Source organism: Centropristis striata, chromosome 20 (assembly GCF_030273125.1).
Source record: "Centropristis striata isolate RG_2023a ecotype Rhode Island chromosome 20, C.striata_1.0, whole genome shotgun sequence".
Taxonomy (NCBI): domain Eukaryota; kingdom Metazoa; phylum Chordata; class Actinopteri; order Perciformes; family Serranidae; genus Centropristis; species Centropristis striata.
Window position 1 is genome coordinate 5,219,094 of NC_081536.1, and position 21,481 is coordinate 5,240,574.

At 39.0% G+C, this 21,481-nt stretch overlaps 2 protein-coding genes across 3 annotated transcripts; one reads left to right on the forward strand and one right to left on the reverse strand.

The window, feature by feature from the left end:
* Positions 1–6,047: 6,047 nt before the first annotated feature.
* On the reverse strand, positions 6,048–11,082 carry fignl1 (fidgetin-like 1). Of its 2 annotated transcripts, none has more exons than XM_059359223.1 (2): positions 10,973–11,082; positions 6,048–9,204 (listed from the first exon to the last, which is right to left on the reverse strand). In XM_059359223.1, the coding sequence occupies exon 2, from the start codon at positions 9,185–9,187 to the stop codon at positions 7,238–7,240; it is 1,950 nt and encodes a 649-aa protein (XP_059215206.1). In that variant the 5' UTR covers positions 9,188–9,204; positions 10,973–11,082; the 3' UTR covers positions 6,048–7,237. The 2 variants fall into 2 exon arrangements, with proteins under 2 accessions (XP_059215206.1, XP_059215205.1); XM_059359222.1 differs by lacking the exon at positions 10,973–11,082 and adding an exon at positions 10,500–10,619.
* A 290-nt stretch (positions 11,083–11,372) lies between these two features.
* Positions 11,373–21,281, forward strand: ttl (tubulin tyrosine ligase). Its single transcript, XM_059359224.1, has 7 exons — positions 11,373–12,125; positions 12,986–13,064; positions 13,200–13,432; positions 13,665–13,800; positions 13,887–14,156; positions 15,965–16,108; positions 17,518–21,281. Exons 1-7 carry the CDS (start codon positions 11,957–11,959, stop codon positions 17,714–17,716), a joined length of 1,230 nt encoding a protein of 409 aa, XP_059215207.1. The 5' UTR covers positions 11,373–11,956; the 3' UTR covers positions 17,717–21,281.
* Positions 21,282–21,481: the final 200 nt, after the last annotated feature.

Consider the following 21,481-nt stretch of genomic DNA (forward strand, 5'->3'; position numbering starts at 1 on the left):
TGTACTTTCTACTCCACTACATTTCTTAACAGGTTCAAGTTACCGGTTATTTTTTGAATTACAATCAATTGACTAAATTGCATTAAACCAGTGTTTCTGGCTTGTGATAATGTAAGAAATCAAAACCCTGAGTCTGTAGGGGCCTCCTGTCACGTTTCAGATGTCTGAGAGGTGTTAGCAGTTTTACAGAAGACACATTTCCTCTCTAAACGTCTCACATGGTTTCATTTGAACTGTTTGTGGCCCAAAGAAGCCAGTTTCCAGTTTAACCCATTATCCCATGAAGTATCTTACAACTATTATTATTATTATATATACTGTTGCTGACATTACTATTATAATTACTATATACTGTAATATGGGATGAATAAAGTAATCTATCTATCTATCTATCTATCTATCTATCTATCTATCTATCTATCTATCTATCTATCTATCTATCTATCTATCTATCTATCTATCTATCTATCTATCTTACAACCCATCAGACCTGTTTTGTGACCCACTTGGAACCAGTGAAACCCCCTAACTGTTTATCAAAAGGTATTATACTCACATTTTCAGGAAAGGAGCATGTTTATTTTTGATGCTTCAGAGTTCTAAAAGCATTTTTTTTACTCTTACTCATTTATTCAGTCGAATGCACAGTACTTCCCAAACATACATATTTTTTTTGCTAAAGTGTTAGCAAAAATGCACGTGTGTAAGGCCTTCCTCCATTTTCTGATTCTGATTCTGAATTTTTTTTTTCAAGAATTCAAGTTAACATGGGATGAGCAATTAATATACAGTTTTGTGGATGAAGTATTCTTTTAATATTTGAGTCATGATTGGCTTGGTGACACCTGTGGTCACTGGTTGTAACAGCAACTGCAGTTTACAACTACAGTTTACAGTGCAGCCAAACAGCCAAAATCATGATGTTATGATAATGTTGCACTGGTGAAAGAAGTATTCAGATCCTTTATTTAAGTTAAAGTACTACTACCACACTGTGAAATTACTCCACTACAAGTAAAAGTACTGCGTTTGAAACTAACTTAAGTAAAATTACAAAAGTATCAGCATCACAATGTACTTAAAGTATTAAAAGTAAAATTACTCATTATGCAGAATAACGAACTCAGATTGTTTTATATGTTCTTAATATATTACCAGATTATTTGTATTGATGCATTTATGTAAGCAGTATTTCACTGTTGTCCTGGTAGGGCTAATTATAACTATTTAAGATACTTTCATGTGGTTTAATTTATAAACATGCATATTCATTATAAATGTATCATATAGTTTATGTTAAAGTAACTATGTATGAAAAGTACCTAAAGCTGTCAGATAAATGTAGTGGAGTATGTTGCACACCACTCGAGTAGTTTCTTTAGAATAATATAGGTAACACACTGGATTGCTTCCTATGAATCTTTAGTGCATGTGAAACAATAGAAATCAACTGCGGAAATGGCGGACCCAGCCACCAATAAGGACAACTACTATTTACAGAAGGAACTGTGTGATTCTGGGCTATATACATACAACTGAATTGAGTTGAGTTGAGTTGAGTTGAGTTGAGTTGAGTTGAGTTGAGTTGAGTTGAACTGAATTGAATTGAATTGAATTGAATGGAATGGAATGGAATTGGATGGAATGGAATGGAATGGAATTGAATGGAATGGAATTGGATGGAATGGAATTGGATTGGATTGGATTGGATTGAATTGAATTGAATTGAATTGGATTGGATTGAATTGAATTGAATTGAATTGAATTGAATTGAATTGAATTGAATTGAATTGGATTGAATTGAACTGAGTTGACTTGAGTTGAGTTGATTTGAGTTGAGTTGCAAGAGGGTTGCCGATTTGACAACTGCGGCTCTTCCGTGTGGAGTTTGCATGTTCTCCCCGTGTCAGCGTGGGTTCTCTCCGGGTTCTCTGGCTTCCTCCCGCAGTCCAAAAACATGCACTTAGGTTTAATTGGTGACTCTAAAATTGCCAATAGGTGTGAATGAAAGCGTGACTGTCTGTACCTATGTGTCTGCCCTGCGACAGTCTGGAGACCTGTCCAGGAAGTATCCCGCCTCTCACCCAATGTCAGCTGGACCGACCCGAGTGCAGATAAGCAAATAAGGATAAGGATAATGAATGAATGAATGAATGAATGAATGAATTGAATTGAATTGAATTGAATTGAATTACATTATACTGAATTGAGATGAGTTGAATTGAATTGAAGAAATTACAGAATGGATATGGCAATTGCTGGAATATGATATATTAAAAAAATGAAACAGGGGAAACAGGGTTTGATTTCATACATTCAGTTTTAAATCTGAAGGATTATAACTTTCAGTACATTTTGCTGTAAAATATGACTTTACTTTTACTCGCATACAATTTTGAATGCAGGAATTTATTTTGTTTTTACATTATTGTGCAGATACTTAAGTGGAGGTTCTGACAAGTATATTGGCAGGAAAATGACATGCTTTTTCTTTTTTGCCAATTAACACACTATGATGTGTGTTTATGACCACATAACCCCAGATGTGACCACTGCTGCACAGCCACAGTCAAATTGAGCTACAAGCTTACACCATATGGCTGAGTTTGCAGCCCGTACTCTATGGATCCCAGCAGCACCAAAGGAATTCTGCGCATCTGTCCCGGTCCAGCTGTGAGGAGTCCCCGTGTTTGCGGAGATGCCCGAGAGGGGGTTGTGTGTGACGACTCTCGCTGCTGGCTAATTCAACAAAGTTTCAATACAGTGGCCAAACCACACATGTCTGAAATATTTATCAGGGACCTGACAAAAAGATGAAAAATAAATGAAAGTCTTTTTTCATGGTCTTCCAGATTTTCAAAGATTGTTTCATTAAATTTACATGAGAATTTCATTTCATGTGTGCACAATCTATAATGGTCCTCCTCAACAGCACAGTGTATGTAAAAACATCAGCATGAATCTCTGCTGACCACTTGGCTTTAGATTTAGTTAAGTTTAAGTTTCTGCTGTGTGGAAGAGTGTCAGAATCCATGTTTTTTTTTTTTAAATTAGAAGTGAGAAATTAAGTGAACAGTTATAACACTATGGATCAGGGTGTGAACTTAAAATTCAAACAATGGAGCTTATTGTCTAAAAAAAAAAAAAGGGATGTATTGCAGAAACAGATTTTCCTGTTGAGTCCTCCACTGTCTTAATCACTAACAGGAAGGGAGGCAAAGCTTTTCGATTCTTTTTTTATATATAAAAAGAACTCATGAGACCAAGGATACTGTGTGTGTTGCCTAACTTCCGTGGATATGATTAACACATCCAGCCTCGGGAACATTTCAGGACAACGAGACTTCAGGCATCAAACGATAAGAGATGTGTGTTAACAGAGTGATCACACTGCCCTCTGTGGATTAGAGCAGGGATTCCCAAAGTGTGGTGCGTGGACCCCTGGGGGTGCGTGAGCTGCTGCTAGGGGGTGCACGAGATGAAAAATGTAATGGCGGTCTGATAATGACACAATTACATTTTTTTCCCCCCACACAATAAAGACGTGTTATTAATTAATTAATAAATACAGGCTATTCAATTTTGTGTCATTTTTTGGTCATTTTTGCATCTATTTTGGTCATTTTTGCATCTATTTTTTGGTAGTTTGGTAATTTTTACATGTATTTTTTGTCAATTTGTTTCTATTTTGATAATTTTGTGTCATCTTTGGTCATTTTTGCATCTATTTTTGGTTGTTTTTGATCTTATAATGAAGTGTAGAAGAAGTTATCTTCTAGTTCTTGTATCATTTTTCCAACCTGTGTTAGGATGACGGGGTTGTGTTCACTCCACGCTCATTTAAATTTGCTGCAATTTTTGTTCAATGCAGCTCAAAATATTATCACATTTTCCCAACTGATCGGCTTTCTGCCTCTGATCCTGAGCCTGTCATCATCCTCCACCTTTAATTTGGCTATAAAAAATCTTATTGCATTTTGTTTTTTTGAAATTTTTTGATTGGGGGTGCATCAACCCGGTTGGGACATAGAAGGGGGTGCACGGCTAAAAAAGTTTGGGAACCGCTGGATTAGAGGGAAGAGGATCAGCTGGGAAATGCCATAATTTAAACAAGATAAAGTTACTGTGCAATTCAATTCAATTCAATTCAAACAACTTTATTAATCCCACAAGGGGCAATTCATTTTGTTAACGTGCCATCAGCCATCATCAGACTGTAACCACCCGGCCCACCACCTGTTTGCCCTCCTGCCTTCAGGAAAACGCTACACTGCAAAAAAAGAAAAGTTGGGTGAACTCAAAATTTCAAGGCAACAAACTTCGATAAAATTTTAAGTTGGACAATTAAACTAAATATTTTAAGTTTTGTTTTTGAGTTTGCTCAACTCAACACAACTGTAAGTTGTACTAACTTATAATTTTACATTGTAATAACTTTTAATCCTTACTTCTGCTAACTTCTGCAATGTGCTGAATTGGCACGATTGTAACGCCGCTATGAAATGCCAGCTAATGTTGCGAACACAATTTTGAGTTAGCATTGATACGCTAATGGCTACTCTTGTAGCTGTAACAAGCAGCGCTGCTAACATCAGTTAGCCGCTAGCATCAGTTAGCCGCTAGCATCAGTTAGCCGCTAGCTTTCGCTAATGACCAAATTTCACCGCTTTCCCACATTTCACAACAAAGAAATAAGAGTTATCAGAACTATTGTCCCTTGTTGTGAACCCCAACTTAAAGATATAAGTAACAACAACTCACCAACTTGTTTTTGAGCAGACAACTGGCTTCCTTTGTTGTGCTAACTTACATTGTTGCCCTAAATGTCAATAATTTATTTCCAAGTTTTACCAACTTAAATCACTGTCTTAGGCCAAAAAATACAAGTTGGCTTTTTTGCAGTGTACAGGTCACAAAAATCATGGACAAAAAAAAAAAAACAGACTAAAAAACAGTTTCTTTCCCACAGCAATACAAACCCTTAATAGACAATAACACATCATTTGCATCCATCGCCACTTTATATTTTACCTTTTAACTATTTATTATCTTTTCGACTATTTATTACATGTGCGTAATGTCTAAATGTCTTTTTTTAAGCACCTTTCATATGAGAAGCACAGATAAACTTTGTTGTACATTTTTTAATACAATGACAAAGGAAATCTTGAATCTTGTAGGGTTGGGCAATATGATGATATATATATATCATGATAACAGTTTTTTTCTAAGTAATTTCTATTGCAATGATTAAATAAAGCAGCTAAACTCTATAATGGTAACATTTACTTCACTTGGATAATATTTATGTTCTGATCTTTGCACTTGGAAGCAAAGCTTGAGCGAACCATAATGAGCTGATTCGCTTTACCATGTTATCATAGAGACTATTTACTTTTTAATTTACAAGAAAACAGGCTATATCCGGCAGTGGTGGGAAAAAATATTCAGATCACTTACTTAAGTAAAAGTACTAATACCACAATGTGAAATGACTCCACTACAAGTAAATATCCTGCATTCAAAACGTACTTAAGTAAAAGTACAAGTATCAGCATCAAAATGTACTTAAAATATCGGAAGTAAAAGTACTTGTTATGCAGAATGAACCGACTCATATTTTTTTAAATATATTATTGGATTATTATTATTGATGCATAAGGAGTGTTTTACTGCTGTATACCTTTGTGGTTTAATTCCTAAACATGCGTAATCACTCCAAATTTAACTTTTTTTTATGTTAAATCTTGACCTGAAACGTACCTTAAGCTGTCAGCTAAATGTAGTGGAGTAAAATGTACAATATTTGCCTCTAAATGTAGTGAAGTAGAAGTATAAAGTTACATATATATATAGAAATACTCAAGTAGAGTAAAAGTACCTCAAAATTGTACTTAAGTACAGTACTTGAATAAAAATGTACTTAGTTACATTCCACCACTGATATCCAGATATATATTGTTAACAAGATATTAAATTGTATACTGGGATGGAAGATTTATGCCATATCACGTGTTTCCATTTTGATGCATAAACAAATATGAACATAAAGGCAAAATGTTTATTTATATAGAAAACAATTACAACATTTTTGCAATGCAAATAATTCAACCACACTAAAGTGGTTCTTATAGTAAAGTGTTGACATACAGCATATGATACAGGTAAGAAAGTCTCAGAGAGTAAATACTGAATATGCTGAATGTTCATTTTCAGACGAACACATAAAAGGATGCTTACTGCTATAAAGGAACTTAAACAGTGATCATGGCTTCATCGAGAACACAACATGGTGCCTGATGTTTGCACCAAACCACAAAGCAACAGTAAAATGAACATCCAGACCAAAACAGTTTGACCATTACAAACTGCTGAGAAGAAATTGAATGCAGACTGAACACTGCTGGGAACAATTTGCAGAGCATTTTTTCCATGCAGAAAAGTTTTTTCTTCACAAACAAAACAGACACTGTTCACCTATTTCGGCTTATATTTTTGTTCCCAGTGTAGTTACAGCAAGTAAGTGGTGATGATTATTAATGATTCACAAAACAGAGAATAGATTAACTAATAATTGAAACAAACTGTTGAACACATTAGGGTTGGCCAAAATAACAGAAACAGCTGCTCCATGTAATGCAATAAAACAATATTTGTGAAGATTTTAGGTGAAACTGTGTCATAGAGTCCTGGATCCAATATTGAGGGGTTTTTTTTAATTTGTGTGAAGTACTCCTATTATTTTTGTTACCCCACTCTGTGCTTTGTGTGCAATGAAGAAAATATGTAAGATCTGACTTGCTAAACTGAGTTCCCCCACAAAGAATGCAGAAGCATGACTTTAAAGCTTGTGTTTCCCAGAGATGTGCATGTTCCTGGGAAATAAGTAATTCAGCTTTTACACTAAATAAATCTTATCTGACCAATTCAGCATTCCTCCACTTTATTTGAACTGTGAATCCCCAAAATATCCAGGTTGGTGTTCAGGAACCCCCCCCTCCCCTCCGCACCCTCTGGTAACCCGTGACGATGAGGAGAGAGCGATAGAGCGTAAAACCAGTGTAAACAGCTGTTTCTGTTCGCCTCCGCCTGCTGATTTTGAGCGATTATTGTGAAAGCTCTGATAAATAATTAAATAATTATTTTCCCCCCGAAAACCATCTGGCGACCCCCAGGGATGACCTCGTGACCTTGTGTAGGGTCCCGACCCCCATGTTGAGAACCAGAGGTATAACACTCAACGTCCACATCCAAACGTCTTGTTCCACTCTTCGTACAGCTCCAGGTCTTTAGATGAGACGCTGGGCCGTACGGTCTTCAGGGCCTCCTGGAAGTCACTGTGGAGGATCGGTCTCACCTGATCTGCAGTGATGGTGGCGATGTCACTGAGCGTGATGCTGCGGATCGGCCCCAGCGCCGCCTCTCGACACAGCTGCGTCATGTCGGCCCCTGAGAAGCCCTCAGTGGCGGTGACCACGCCCTCCAGCTCCGGCTCTCTCAGCTGATTCTTCTCCTGAGCCATGAGGTTAGCTACTATCTGCCGGCGGGCGGCTGCTTCGGGCAGAGGGATGTATAACCTCTTCGCCAGGCGTCGTCGGGCAGCTTCGTCTATCTCTTGAGGCCGGTTGGTGGCACCCACCACCAGGATGCGGTCCTCCGCTGCCGTGGCTGCCCCGTCCAGCTGAACCAAGAACTCTGTCTTTATCCTACGAGACGAGTCGTGCTCTCCGTCCGTCCGCTGGGACAACAGCGAGTCAATTTCATCGATGAAAATGACGGCAGGCTGGTGGCAGCGGGCGATCGCAAACAGGGCACGCACCATTTTCTCTCCCTCGCCCACCCACTTGGATGTAAGCGATGAAGCACTGATGCTAAAGAAAGTAGCACCTGACTGGCAGGCTATGCACTTTCCGATCAGTGTTTTTCCAGTCCCGGGGGGTCCAAACAGCAGGATGCCTTTGGGAGGACCGCGGAGGCCAGTAAAGATGTCAGGTCGCAGCATGGGCCAAACCACAATCTCCTTTATAGTGGTCTTGGCAAACTCCAGGCCTGCTATATCATCCCACGAAACAGGAGGCCCGTGGTCCATGATCTCACTCATGATCAGCTCGATTATTTTTGGCTCAAAGTTTTTCAGACGCTCGTCCACAATCTGAGGTTCCTGATTGGCGTTGTGGCTCGCCCCTGCTGCTTCTTCCTCCTCCTGTCGTGGAATGGGTGACACGAACTTAGAGCACGCACCTCGAGGCCTGTTAGCACCCAGAGATTTCTTCACAGATGCTGCCACCCAGTTGCTCTGACCTCTCTGGGTCTGATTGGAGTGTTTTCTCTGCTGATCAACAATGAACTGCTCACGAGCCGTTTTAAAGTTGCTTCCAGCTCGCGGGTCAGTGCCTGCTTGACCTCCGTGTTGCCCCCTGGCAGCTTCTCCTCCATCTGGGTTGTAAAAATTCTTCCGCTTAGATGGGTTAGAGGTGGGGAAGAAGGAGGGCGGATAGTTTTGTGTGCCCCCAGCAGGGCCAGGGTTTCCCTGTGGAGGAGCTGATGAAGGATGGCTAAACACAGACTGTGGTCGGGCTGGGGGTCGAGGGAATGAGTTTGTATTTCCTGGCTTCCCCTCAGAGCTCATTGGCCTTGCTGAGGTTATATTAGTAGCAGGATTAATGGCAGTTTTGTTGGGCTCCAATTTATGCTGTGGTGGATTTATAGGTTTGAACAATGCAGCCTCTGACCTGACTCCGGTCGAGGGAGCAGACAGGGAGCTGCCTCTGCTGTCCTGTCCCACAGTTATGTTCACATCTTCTGGTGCTAGCAGGGAGCCTCCTCCCCCTGCCCCTGCCTGAATCATCCTCTGCACGCAGGGCAGCTCCAGCACACTCTCCGCCGTCAGGGACGACTCCCATTTGTCACTGTAGTTCCTCTGACTGCGGGCCAGATGCAGCGCGCTCTCTGCATAGTTGTTCAGCCCTGTGCGGGGGTCATCCGAGTCCAGCACTGCGGCGTAGCGCTCCGTGTAGGTCCTGAGCAGGCTGGCCATGCCGGCCTGAGAGAGCTGGGAGCTTGCCCATGCATACTGAATGGAGAGGATGTGGGCCCGGTAAGCATCGGCCGTCTGTTCAGGTGTACAGTTGCCAGATGAAATGTCAAAGGACCTCCTCTGCCATTCGTCCAGGTGTGCTCCACTCATGCCTGGCCTGCTCCAGTCTGATTGAGGAGAGGGGACAAAAGTTATTAAAAATACATGACCTCAGTAAAAGCCAAGGTACACATCACCCCTGACCCATAAACAGGAGAAAGTTACATCTCATTACATTACATTCTGTGATATGTACAGGCGCATAATATAGAGACCCAAGGTTTAAATTGAAGCAGCAGAGGCTCAGATATCCTGACATTTAGGCACTAGGGCTGGGCGATATGGCCAAAATGTTCTCTTAGATCTCGAAAACAATATAAATCATGTCATAAAATGCTATCTGGTAATTCAGTAAATTAATAGTAGATGGGAAATCACCAAAAGTGAAACTAATTTTTTCTATACTTCTACATGCATGGATCAAAATGTAAAGCATCGTCCAATTGATGTAAATATTGCCCTAATGCAGTTCAGCCACTGGTTCTTACAACATCAAAACAAATATCTATGATATATTTGATATAATTTTAACAATATGTATCATCATAAACGCTGCATCCCTCTCATTAGCATCCCTAAACCCCTAAAAGAAGATGAAGACCCTCCCTGCCTGGACCAGGTTTTTGAAACTCCACATTTAAATTTTTAAAGCATGCCTTGTTAGTCTGCAGCAGACATAACCTCTAAACATAAAGGGGCGTTTCTCAATCTTGACAAAGCTCTTTCGAAGCCACAGAGTGCAATATATACCTGTGTTTACAGGTTTAACATTAGTAGTTTAGTAGTGAAATGACAAAAATAGCTGGAACGCCCCTTTAAGTGTATGCCTAAATTTCTAATTTGATGAATATGTAGCTGAACTAGAGGGAAATTGACTTGCCATTTATCTTTAGGTAATGATTAATTCATGTGACAGGGAAACTTAGCCTCCATGACATGCAGTCTAAAACCATATACATAGACAGTCTATTGTTAGAAATAATCTGTTTTCTGTCTCTGTGCATAATTCACTAACTGTGGGTGTGCCCTCTCTCTATGCATTTATAGATTAATCAAGTAAGATGCTTTGATACCATGATCATCTACTAATATTGTTTTAAAACTATGATTACTCTAGATACATTTATTTTATCTGCTGAAACTGTCTGTGTCCTATTTAGAGTACGATTCTATAATCACAAAAATATATATTTTACGTTTTATATCTTATGTGAACATTGCAAAATCTGTGTCCCCACCATCACCTCTGCAAGTCATAAAAACAGACCCCTCTTATTTACACACTACATGCAAGAAATGTGTACAAAACAACACCTTATACGACACATGGGGCACAAGACTAACGGTAACGGCCGATACTTACTGTTACGATGTTTCTGAAATAATACTACTCACACAAGTTGTATTAAATTGCTGTAAACTGTTGTACTTTAACTCTTCGTTTAGTTTGTTCAGTTCCCGCCACCTGTTTGTTTCTTCTTCAGCAGTACAACTTCCTGCTACGTCCCAATTCGTTTTTGGGACACCTACGTTACTCCCTCATCATCCCGTTTACCCAATGTGGAAACCCAGCACACAATTATCACAAGTTTAATGTGATTAAATTGACAAAAGGTTACATTTAGGATAAAGATACAAGCACAACAAAGAGATATAGTGAGGCAAATAACGTTTGTAAAAGTATCGGAACGCGGCCCATAACTTGTCAAAACTGGGGAGTGCTCCATTTATCCCCCGGGTCGCCCAGAGGGTGTTCACTAGCCGTGTGTTATTATGCTGCTCTGTCAATTCCCATGTATTTAGAGTAACACATTATAAACTAAGAGGCAGCCTTACCCACAGTATGGACATTTTTCTTAAGTTTTAAAACTTATTTTCTCCCGAGAGTGGTTTCAACACGACCCGCTATCTTGTAATGAGGTCTCTGACGCCATCTAGTGGCAAAAACAATCTAAACAGTTTCATGAAAAGATTGTCGCTTTATCGTGTTGCATTCTGGGAAATGTAGTATAAAAGTTGTTGAAAATCAGCCAGGAACTTAATTCCGATATTAATTACCTTTAAAGAAAGCATGCTTGTATATACTTTGCATTCCAAGGTGTGTTCATTTACTTTATTGAGTATTATGATAGTCAAATATGAATTAATTTTAATTTTAGATTACGCGTAAACTACACTAACCACAACTGCGGAGCTTTTTGTTTATGCTGTCGACAGTGGATGACAGCGCTGCTGAGCCTCGGAATAAACCGTGCGCCGCCGGTTGGAAAATAGGCTGCGTTTGTTATATTGAGTAGCTAAGTGAGTAGTTAGTTAATGTTTGGCGCTAGTAATTATCAAAGTGTTTGTCTTTGGGGAGAGATAGCGGAAAAGTTACCCGGATTGCTACATATATTTAGCTATATGTAGCTTGAGCTAAACCGGAGACGGGATGTTAATTAATCCAAACGGGACCAGCCCCAGGAGCCGGTAGCAGCAGTCAGTCAGTCACACCCTTGTCTGTCTGGGGTTAGTGGAGGAGCCCTGTCTGCGCAGGAGTCTTATACAGCTACCATTCACATGTTACCATGCTTTATACAAATAAATGTTAGCCTCAGACTTCTGCATTGGAGCCTCAGAACAATATTGTGAGTTGAGTTGGAAGTGTGGACTGGATATGACTGACTCATCATCATGGCACGGGCGGAGGAGATAACCCTGAACAGTGTGTCTGCTGCAGCGCCAACCAGACCGCCTCATAACTAGCGAGACTGCAAAGTTATTTAACACATTAAATTGTTTCTGTTATATCCTCTATACCCTGGTAGTCAGCGCGGCATTATGAATACCCCGATGTACACGTTTGTCACTCGTGACGACAACAGCACTGTCTATGCTGAAGTTTCCAAGATCCTTGTCTCAACTGGACAATGGAAGAGGCTGAAAAGAGACAATCCCAGATTCAACTTAATGCTTGGAGAACGGAACAGACTGCCCTTTGGACGTCTAGGTAAATATGCTTTTTTTTTTTTTTTAACCCTCCTGTCGTCCTTCCGGGTCAAATTGACCCAATCTGTTTTGACTATTCCTTCTTTCCTCCCTCCCTCCTCCTGACTTCCTCTCTTCTTTCCTCCTTCCTTCCTTCTTTCCTTCCTCCTCTATCCTCCTTCCTTCTTTCCTTCCTCCTCTATCCTCCTTTCTTTCTTTCCTTCCTTTCCTCCCTTCTTTCCTCCTTCCGCTATCTCCTTTACTTTCTCTCTTCTTTCCTTCCTCCTGATTTCCTCTCCTTTCCTCCTTCCTTCCTTCTTTCATCCCTCCCGCCTCCATTCCTTCCTCTATCCTCCTTCCTTCTTCCCTTCCTTCGCCCCCCCCTTCCTTTCTTTCTTTCTTTCTTTCTTTCTTTCTTCCTTTCCTTCCTCCTTCCTTTCTGCCCTCTTTCCTTCCTGCCTCCCTCCTTCCTTCTTTATTTTTCCTTCCTTCCTTCTCCTCCTCCCCTTTCTTTCCTCCATCCTCCTTCCTTTCTCTCTCCTTTCCATTCTTTCTCCTTTTCCTCCTCTCTTCTTTCCTTCCTCCATCCTTCTTTCTTTCCTTCCTTCTTTCCTCCATCCTTTTTTTACTTCCCTTTGCGTCCTTCCCTCTTCTTCCTTCCTTGACCCGAGGACAACAGGAGGGTTAATAGAGGGGGGAAAAGTCTGTTTGTGCTATATTTGGTGCACACCCACTCAGGATGAGACAGCTGCTGTGGCTGTACAGAGCTGCTTGTTCCAGCATCCTGTGGAAAGATTGTCATTCATATGTGCAGTGGAGGCTCTGAGTGTACACACGGGTGCTTTAATGCATTTTTAAACTGTCCTTACTTGGATTTTACAGGTCATGAACCAGGACTTGTACAGCTGGTGAACTACTACAGAGGAGCGGACAAGCTTTGCAGAAAAGCATCCCTGGTCAAGTGTGTATCAGCCTTTTGAAAATGAAAAAAAAAATGTATCTTTTGCTGTCACTCATGTTTCCTAATGTTCTTTCGTTCAAATGAATTATTCAAAGGGACTTACATTAGCTGACCATTTCCCTTCTTTACCATTAGGCTAATAAAGACCAGCCCAGAGCTGTCCGACTCCTCTAACTGGTTTCCAGAATCCTACATCATCTATCCTACTAACCTCAACACCCCGGTTGCTCCAGCGACAAATGGCATTAGCCATCTGAAGAACAATCCCAAGACGGATGAGAGGGAAGTTTTCTTGGCCTCCTATCACTCAAAAAAAGAAAGTGGAGAGGGCACAGTTTGGATAGCAAAGTCCTCTGCTGGAGCTAAAGGTAAAAGCTATAATCTACATTTAAATGGTTTAAATCCATGATACAAGTAAGCCTCAGGCAGACATTATCCCCTCAGTGTCTTCTTAAATGATATTAACTTGAATCAAATAGATAACTTAATCATTCTGAGCTGAGTTTTGCTGTCCTTTCTCTTGATGAATCCTCCTTTATGTGACCTACTGCTTGTACTGTTGGTAGATGGCACCTTTACGTATTTGTTTTATTGCAACAGGTGCTGGTATTTTGATATCCCATGATGCTAATCAGCTGCTGGAGTACATTGATAATCAGGGACAGGTTCATGTTATTCAGAAGTACCTGGAGAAACCTCTGCTTCTGGAGCCGGGACGTCGGAAGTTTGACATCCGGTAAGTGTTTTATGTTTAAACCACAGAGAATGTGTTTCTCTGTCTGGACTTTATAGCTGTAATGGGTTATCTTATGCCATTACTAGGAGCTGGGTGCTAGTGGACCATCAGTACAACATCTATTTATACCGGGAGGGTGTGCTGCGCACGTCCTCAGAGCCCTACAACAGCTCTGACCTCCAGGACATGACCAGCCACCTGACCAACCACTGCATCCAGAAGGAACACTCACAGAACTACGGACGATACGAGGAGGGAAACGAGATGTTCTTTGATGAGTTCAAGCTGTACCTGCTGAACACTCACAATATCACCCTGGAGACCACCATATTACCTCAGATCAAGCAGATCATTAAGTAAGTGTGGATTATCTTTAATAACCAGGTCCTGGTTTCTAAAAGGAGACCTTACTGATGACTTTATCAAATGTATTTTTTTAAATGCTTTGAGTTTTGCAAGTGAAGTACCACACAGTTCTATTATGTTCAAGAGAAGGCAGACATCTTTATATCTGATAAACACTCTGCAATGCGCACAAACAGTCTAGACTGATAAATAGCACTACAGGTCAGAGACAAAATGTGTATTTTTGATTTATGGGTGAAGTGTATTTGTATAGTTGCCAGTCAAAATTAAAGTATGTCCATTTCTATGGTATTAGGATCCCCACCAAAAGCTCCCCCATGAAGGGGGTCTAACATAATTACAAGTCAGGAGTTGGCTAAATAGTAAGGGTTAATTAACAAGTGGTGAAACAGAGCAAACAAACCAAGGACAGATTTCAAACGACTAAAAACAAAAGGTCTGATGGGCTGGCAAAAATCCATAAAAGAAAGGACACTTGAACCAACCCACATTGGGCTGCTGGATCCAAATGAAATAACCTAGCAAAAACCAGTAACAGAAATAAAATATTGAAAAAATGAAGCCACCAGTCACATCAGAAAACAAAGGAGAAACCAAACCAAACAAAAGGCCCGAGCCCAAACTGTATGCTGCTGCTGCTACAAGGTGGGAGTGAGAGAGACTGAGAAGAGGTTGATGCCTCTTAATAACCTTCCTACAATCAGCCTCACTGATTACACTTGAGGGAAAGCACAAAACACAAATGAATGACGGACTCATGGCAACAAGAGCAAAGGGGGGCACATAACATATGGTTTAAACCAAATAGCTGCAAAAATAATCAGCCTCAGCTGTACTTGTGTTGAGTGCTAATTAGCAAATGTGAACATGGTAAACATTAACATGTTAGGATCATTATCATGAGAATTTAACTTAAGTTCTAGCATGGCTGTAGACCCTCAGTCTTCTTAACTGCATATCAGACATCAGCTCAAAAATCATAATTATTTTGACAAATAAGCAAATCGCAGAGCAGTAACATTAGAACACAAACATACTTACATAGTAGGGCTGGGCGATATATCGAAATAAAAAATATATCGATATATTTTTAAATGTGATATGGAATTAGACCAAATTGTTTTTTTATTTTCTTTATATATTAATGCTGCCTTTACTAGGGTTTTTCATATTTAGTTCTTTTGTCATGTTCATTATTATTTTCTCCTATATATATATATTTATTTATTTATTTCAGAAAAAGATTGGCCTATTTTATTCCATAGGTTATTTTTATTTAATATATTTTTTAATGAAAATATGCACTTTATGGAACTTTGATTTAAAAAAACAGGTACTACTGTTGTTATACAGTATTTATGTTCCCTTAAATAAACGGTTTCAATAAAACTACTTGTGACATATCATATTTGACTTTGACTTTGAATATTTGCTCTTACTTTGAGATAAAAATATCAGGATATATATCGTATATGGATATTCAGCCTAAATATATTAGGATATGACTTTCGGTTCGTATCACCCAGCCCTATTACATAGATTGATAGTGATTCTACTCCTTGGACAGACATTTAATTTGCATAACTTCTGTAATGAACTCCCTTCTGTGACTGGTATCTATCAAATCCCAGCTACCATCACATCAAAGAGCCATTTTTAGTGTGCATTTCCTTTTCAAATGGCAGTAGAGGTCTGTGAAGGTCAGTGTTATCAAGTGTTTGCACGCAGCATGACGTTATTTAGGGTGTTATCTAACAGTCAAGTGATTGGAAATGATTTTTTCTGTCTGTCTTCACAGGAGCTGTCTGACATGTATCGAGCCGACAATCAGCACCAAGCACCTGTCCTACCAGAGCTTCCAACTCTTCGGATTTGATTTCATGGTGGACGAGAGCTTCAAAGTGTGGCTCATCGAGATCAACGGAGCTCCAGCCTGTGCACAGTCAGTATCAGCTGATCATCAGTGTTTTTACAGTTCAACTTGTCTTTTATTAGCTCCGCTTTTTCCCCCATCTAGAAATCTTACAGCCTTGTACTTTGTCTCCCATTCACATCTATTCCTGCTGTCAACATTTAGACATTTTCACTTTTGGCTTCTGTTTGCAATATTGGAAATAGAAGCTTTGAATCTATTCCCTTGATTATGTAAAAATGTCTTTGATGAAATGTTTGAACATTTGTTTGTTGTTTTTTTCTTCCAGGGAGGGTTACTGTTGTTTTCCTCATGAATTTTCATTGTTGAAACTTTGACTCTACAGTGAGGAGTGTTGGGAATTCATTTCCTATTCTAGATAATTAATCAGTCACAGCTAGCTGTGGGTCATGACTGTGTACTATACTGCCCTACAAAGCCTAACTGCAGTAATTACATTTTTAGTTGAAATTGAGTTATAACTAAAAATGAACTCCTTGATGTCTGTTTTATCTTGCGACAATGTTTAAGACATCAATTTTGCTTTACTTCAGAGAAATAATGATATAAAAATTGCAGTAACTACAAAATCCAACTCAAAACCAAAGCAGACCGCAATAACTTCACTTTGACTGTAATAAAGACAAGAATAATATAAATTATAAGTTTATTTGATAGGGAAAGTATTATCTAGATAGTGATTAAGTAAAAATATACCATTACTTTTTAATATTAAGTCTAAAATACACAAATCTTTGAATAGAGTTGTTAAACACTTGTAAACACACTTATAACAAAATCAATTTGAGATTCTTTATTCACTGAAAACAAAATATAAAGGCTGAAGGAAGACAACTGTAGTCACTGCACTCTGTTTTTGCATTACTATTAGAACCTTTTACAGCAAATAAGTGTCATCACTTACCGACCTATAACCCATTTGTCTGGCCAGTTAAAAAACATTAAAACAATTTAAAGCAGTTTTTCTCAGTTGTACCCTTTGTGTAGTTTCTGCAGTTATAGTCAGGCGGCTTATGAACAAATTTGAGAAGAATGGGGACACGTTGGACAAAAGCACCAAATTTTTTTTCCACATGCTCTCCATTGATCCGTTTGATCAAATAATCATCTAGTGATATTCTCAGTAGCTGTAAATGATTCCTTGACCCAGAAAATGTATATTTGACGCCAAGATTGACCTTCTAAGTGGCTGGATGTATTGGTTCTCATAGATTTTATATGGCTGCCATCTCCGATCCGCAATCTTGATGAAGTGGCTCCCATCAAAAATTGAAAGTTTTGGTGATGGAGAGCATGTGGAAAAATATGGTGCTTTTGTCCTTTTATTTTGGTAAGCTGCCTGACTTAGGCTTTGTGGGGCAGTGTAGACCTCATTCAGTCTGAACAGTAAACACTCCTATTGTTCTTCCCCCTTCCAGGAAACTATATTCAGAGCTATGTCAAGGTATCGTGGACGTGGCCGTTTCCAGTGTCTTCACCATGAACAGCGCCGGTGACTCCTCCTCTGCTTCCTCATCACCTTATTCCTCTTCTCCATCCTCCACGTTCACCACCAACTCCTGCTCCTCTCCCAAACTGAGAGGCCCTCTCCACGTGGGCCCCTTCACTCGACTGTAAGCACACGCACACAAATAATTCCCCGTCGTCTCCTCCGTACAGCTTCTTCATGCTCTGTCCTCACTCCTAAACTCTACGCGAGAAGTAGCACACGCCAGCGAGCCGAGCCTTTAATCGTACCTTGCCTGTCACGTCTTGGAGGGAGTCTTTCTTTCGATGGAAATCGCTGAGCTGCAGAAGAGATCTCTGCTCTCCTGATTATGCATATTATCATGAATGTGAGGATGGTGATCGGAAAACTTTCTGTGAGTTTCTGAATGATGACAGACGCCCTTCCATCTCGGTCCCGCCACCAGTTTCTCCACAAGCAGATGAATGGAGATCTAAAAGAATGCAGAGACGCTCTAACTGAGACTGTAGTGCCTTACATTTCCAGCCACGCTCCCTTAAAAAGACTGCCAGTTAGCTTGCTCTGTCACTGTGACCCGTACTTGTTATAAGCCTTTGCACTGTTGCTCAGTAAAGTCAATGCGATCATAATCAGACCACAAAAATTAGCATCAAACAAATGACTTGACATTTGAGATCTTGGTGAATTTGTGTCATTTTAAATGCTACGTTTCTCATCGGACACATTTCTTATTTTAAACCTTTTTTTATTGCAGCTTGTCTGCAGCTATCTCTTACCCACAAGTTTTAATTTAGGAATGCTAACAGTGATCAAGAGTTGTTAAAACTTGGAAAGACTAATATACTAACCCAATGTGTCTGATGAGCTGAAAGATGTCAAGGTTTGCCTTGAAAATCAACATTCCTCTTAAAGGGACAGATCACCCTTAAAATTAAAAACACTTATTTTTTTCCTCTTACCTGTACAGCTGTTTATCAGACTAGATTGTTTTGATGTGAGTTGCATGGTGTTGGAAGTATCACCTGTAGATTGTCTTCCTTATGTAATGGACTAGACAAATTGAAAACTGAATTGAAATACTCAATAGCAAAGTGTCTTTTCAGTAGCGATGCACTATATGGGTTTTTTTCCACACAGATAACCAATAATTACCTGCACCTCATGGCCAATAACAGTAGGATAACCAATAATTTACATTTTTGTATTTTATGCATACCTGAGGTAGGTTTAGTGAGAAAATATGGATGATTTATTCTTCCACAGCTCCGACCTTTCAGATAACCATTTATTTTTTTTATAGTAAAGTACAACCCTGATTGCAAAAGGTTAGGGTGCTGTGTAAAACTTAAAAAACAAAACAACAACACAGAATGCATCAAAATAGAATTTATTTGCAGAAATAAGTTTATCATATTGTCATTGTACTGTTTTGAATTGTATATCTATCATAAGGGATTTGCAAATGATGGCATTCTTCTTAATTTACGTTTTAGTCACTGTTCAGCATCAACTTTTTTGGAATCAGGGTTGTACATCAAAAAACTTCACAAACATACGTTGTTTTTTTCAGAGCATTTTGCATAAGAATTAAAATGCTTTGACCTAAGCTGTCAAATCTGACATGTGAATGCATATTCAATGCATGTCGCCACATACTGAGTTTGTAGATTCTGAGCTTGTTGATTCAGTAAAAGTAAATAATAATCTATCGACTATAACTAAATAAATTCAATTAAAATATCCTTAATATCGATAATAACATGAATTTCCCATTATCTGCCAATAATTTATTATTACTTTCAAGATAACATAACCCTAATATAAAAACCCATATATCTTGTTTTGAGCAGTGTCATATAGGATATACTAGAAAGAAAACAGCAGGTAAGAGGAAAAAAATGTGTATTTTTGATTTCGGGGGTGAACTTTCAATTTAACTTTGCCGCGTTGACAAAACATTTTATTTACATTCAGGGCAGCTGCAGGGTTGATATCAGTGAACAAGGAGACCGTCCATTAAAACTCCGTCCTAACAAGTGTCCCTCACCTCTCTACGGCAGAGAGGACATTAAAATATTAGGCAACATTATTCTGTTCTCAACAAATTCTTTGTATGAAATTGTCCAGCTGAAGCCATGTAGGTGTTTTATTTGTCATTTGAAGAAAGCATGTTTGTGTGAAAGCATGTAGTAGAATGCATCCTCATACAAACCCCCATAGCACCTTTCGCCCCAGATTGTAAAGAGCTGCCCTGACGTCTGTTTTTAATTCTGATGTATGAAAAGATAGACTGTCATTGTAAGGTGTTGTCAACAAGTGTTATGTTTTGAGCTGTTGTAATGAAAGTAGAGTAGATTGTACAAAGTGTGTTTAAGACCCCATGAAATGAAAGTGACAGGAAACGATGTTTCAGAGCTGACATACAACACTACTTCATCCTTTTTTCACTGGTCTGGTTAAACATTATTACCAAAGAAAAGTCACAGACACAGCTCTTCATCCCACCACTGCCTCTTCTTCAGTCACTGCATTTAGTCATGTTTTATTTTTATTTCCATCAGAGTTGCATTTTTATGACTGATTTTTTTTTTGGTTTCATGGGGTCCTTGAAATGTTTCAGTTCTTTACTTTTCTTTTTGTTATTCTCTCTGTGAATAGACGAGACCTTAGACTTGTAACTGTCCAATCTGCTTTGTGTTATATCCCTTTGCTAGAAAAGAATGTTTCCTCAGACATGAAACTTTTAAATTAGCTCAAAGGTTGCGACAGCTGCATGTAGGGTAGTTAATTTGAAACACAGAATACGTTTTTGTAGGAGTTATTGTAGGCGTGCCTCTCAAAATGTTAGAATCCCTGCTGTTCCTCTTTTCTAACCTCAATTCAACTTTGTGAGGCTTTGCTTTCCATGTTGTGAGTAACATACGTTAAGGGACACCATAGGAGCATTTATTTATGTTTTTAATCGCTGTGTATTTGTGTTTACAATATGACTCTGGGAAATGAAGGATATGTAAGTTGGCTGAAGGTCAGAAAAATGGAGTAGCTACAGAGCAGGTTACACGAATGATTCATTTCTGTGATGTATTGCAGAGCCCTGATGTAGCTGAAATGATGCTTGAAAGTTGGAAAAAAATATTAATGTTGGCAGAAAATTGGTATTCATGCCATGTGTTGAGAAATGGGTTACAAGTGTTTGCTGATTTTTGGCGTATCTGAAGCAAACTGTCAGTATTTGAATAAAATTTGTAGGGAATTTCTTTCCATTAAAAGGGAAGGGTGCCTTAGGAGGAATTGCATATTGATAAAGAAGCAATGGACCTCCAGCGTTTAAATGCACCTTCATTTTTATGTATTCAGATGATTTTGCCTCATCATGATAAGACCTCTTTTTTTAAATTCAATGATGTCATTTTCTCAGTTTATCATTTTATTCCTCATATTTTCCCTGGATTTTTTCCTCATCTTTACCAAAGATCAAATTCCTGCTGTATTTTCAGTGTTAATTAATGTTTTGTGTTTGCTATAATCTGGACATTATCACATGAATTGGCCAACATGATCAAAAAAGATGTTTAAAAAAAAAAAAAAATCAAGGATGGTATTCAGAGGGATGTCTGTGCTGTGTTTTTGTTAGGTGATGTTTTATCCAAACTCTTGCATGAACATTTGTCTTTATCAGAAACAATATTACTAGAATAAAAAAATATTACTATTACTAAGCCTCTGCTGTGTTTATATTTCACCTTTACATAGTTCATTTGGATCTCTCCAGAGTCCAATGCAATACAACAGAAAAGACGGATTATAATGAGCTCACACTGAGCACACAGGTTTCTAAAGACAAGTGATAAAGAAATAATATTTATATAAACACTTTTGTGTTCATAGTGAGGGAATGTTAGGTAAGTGTACAG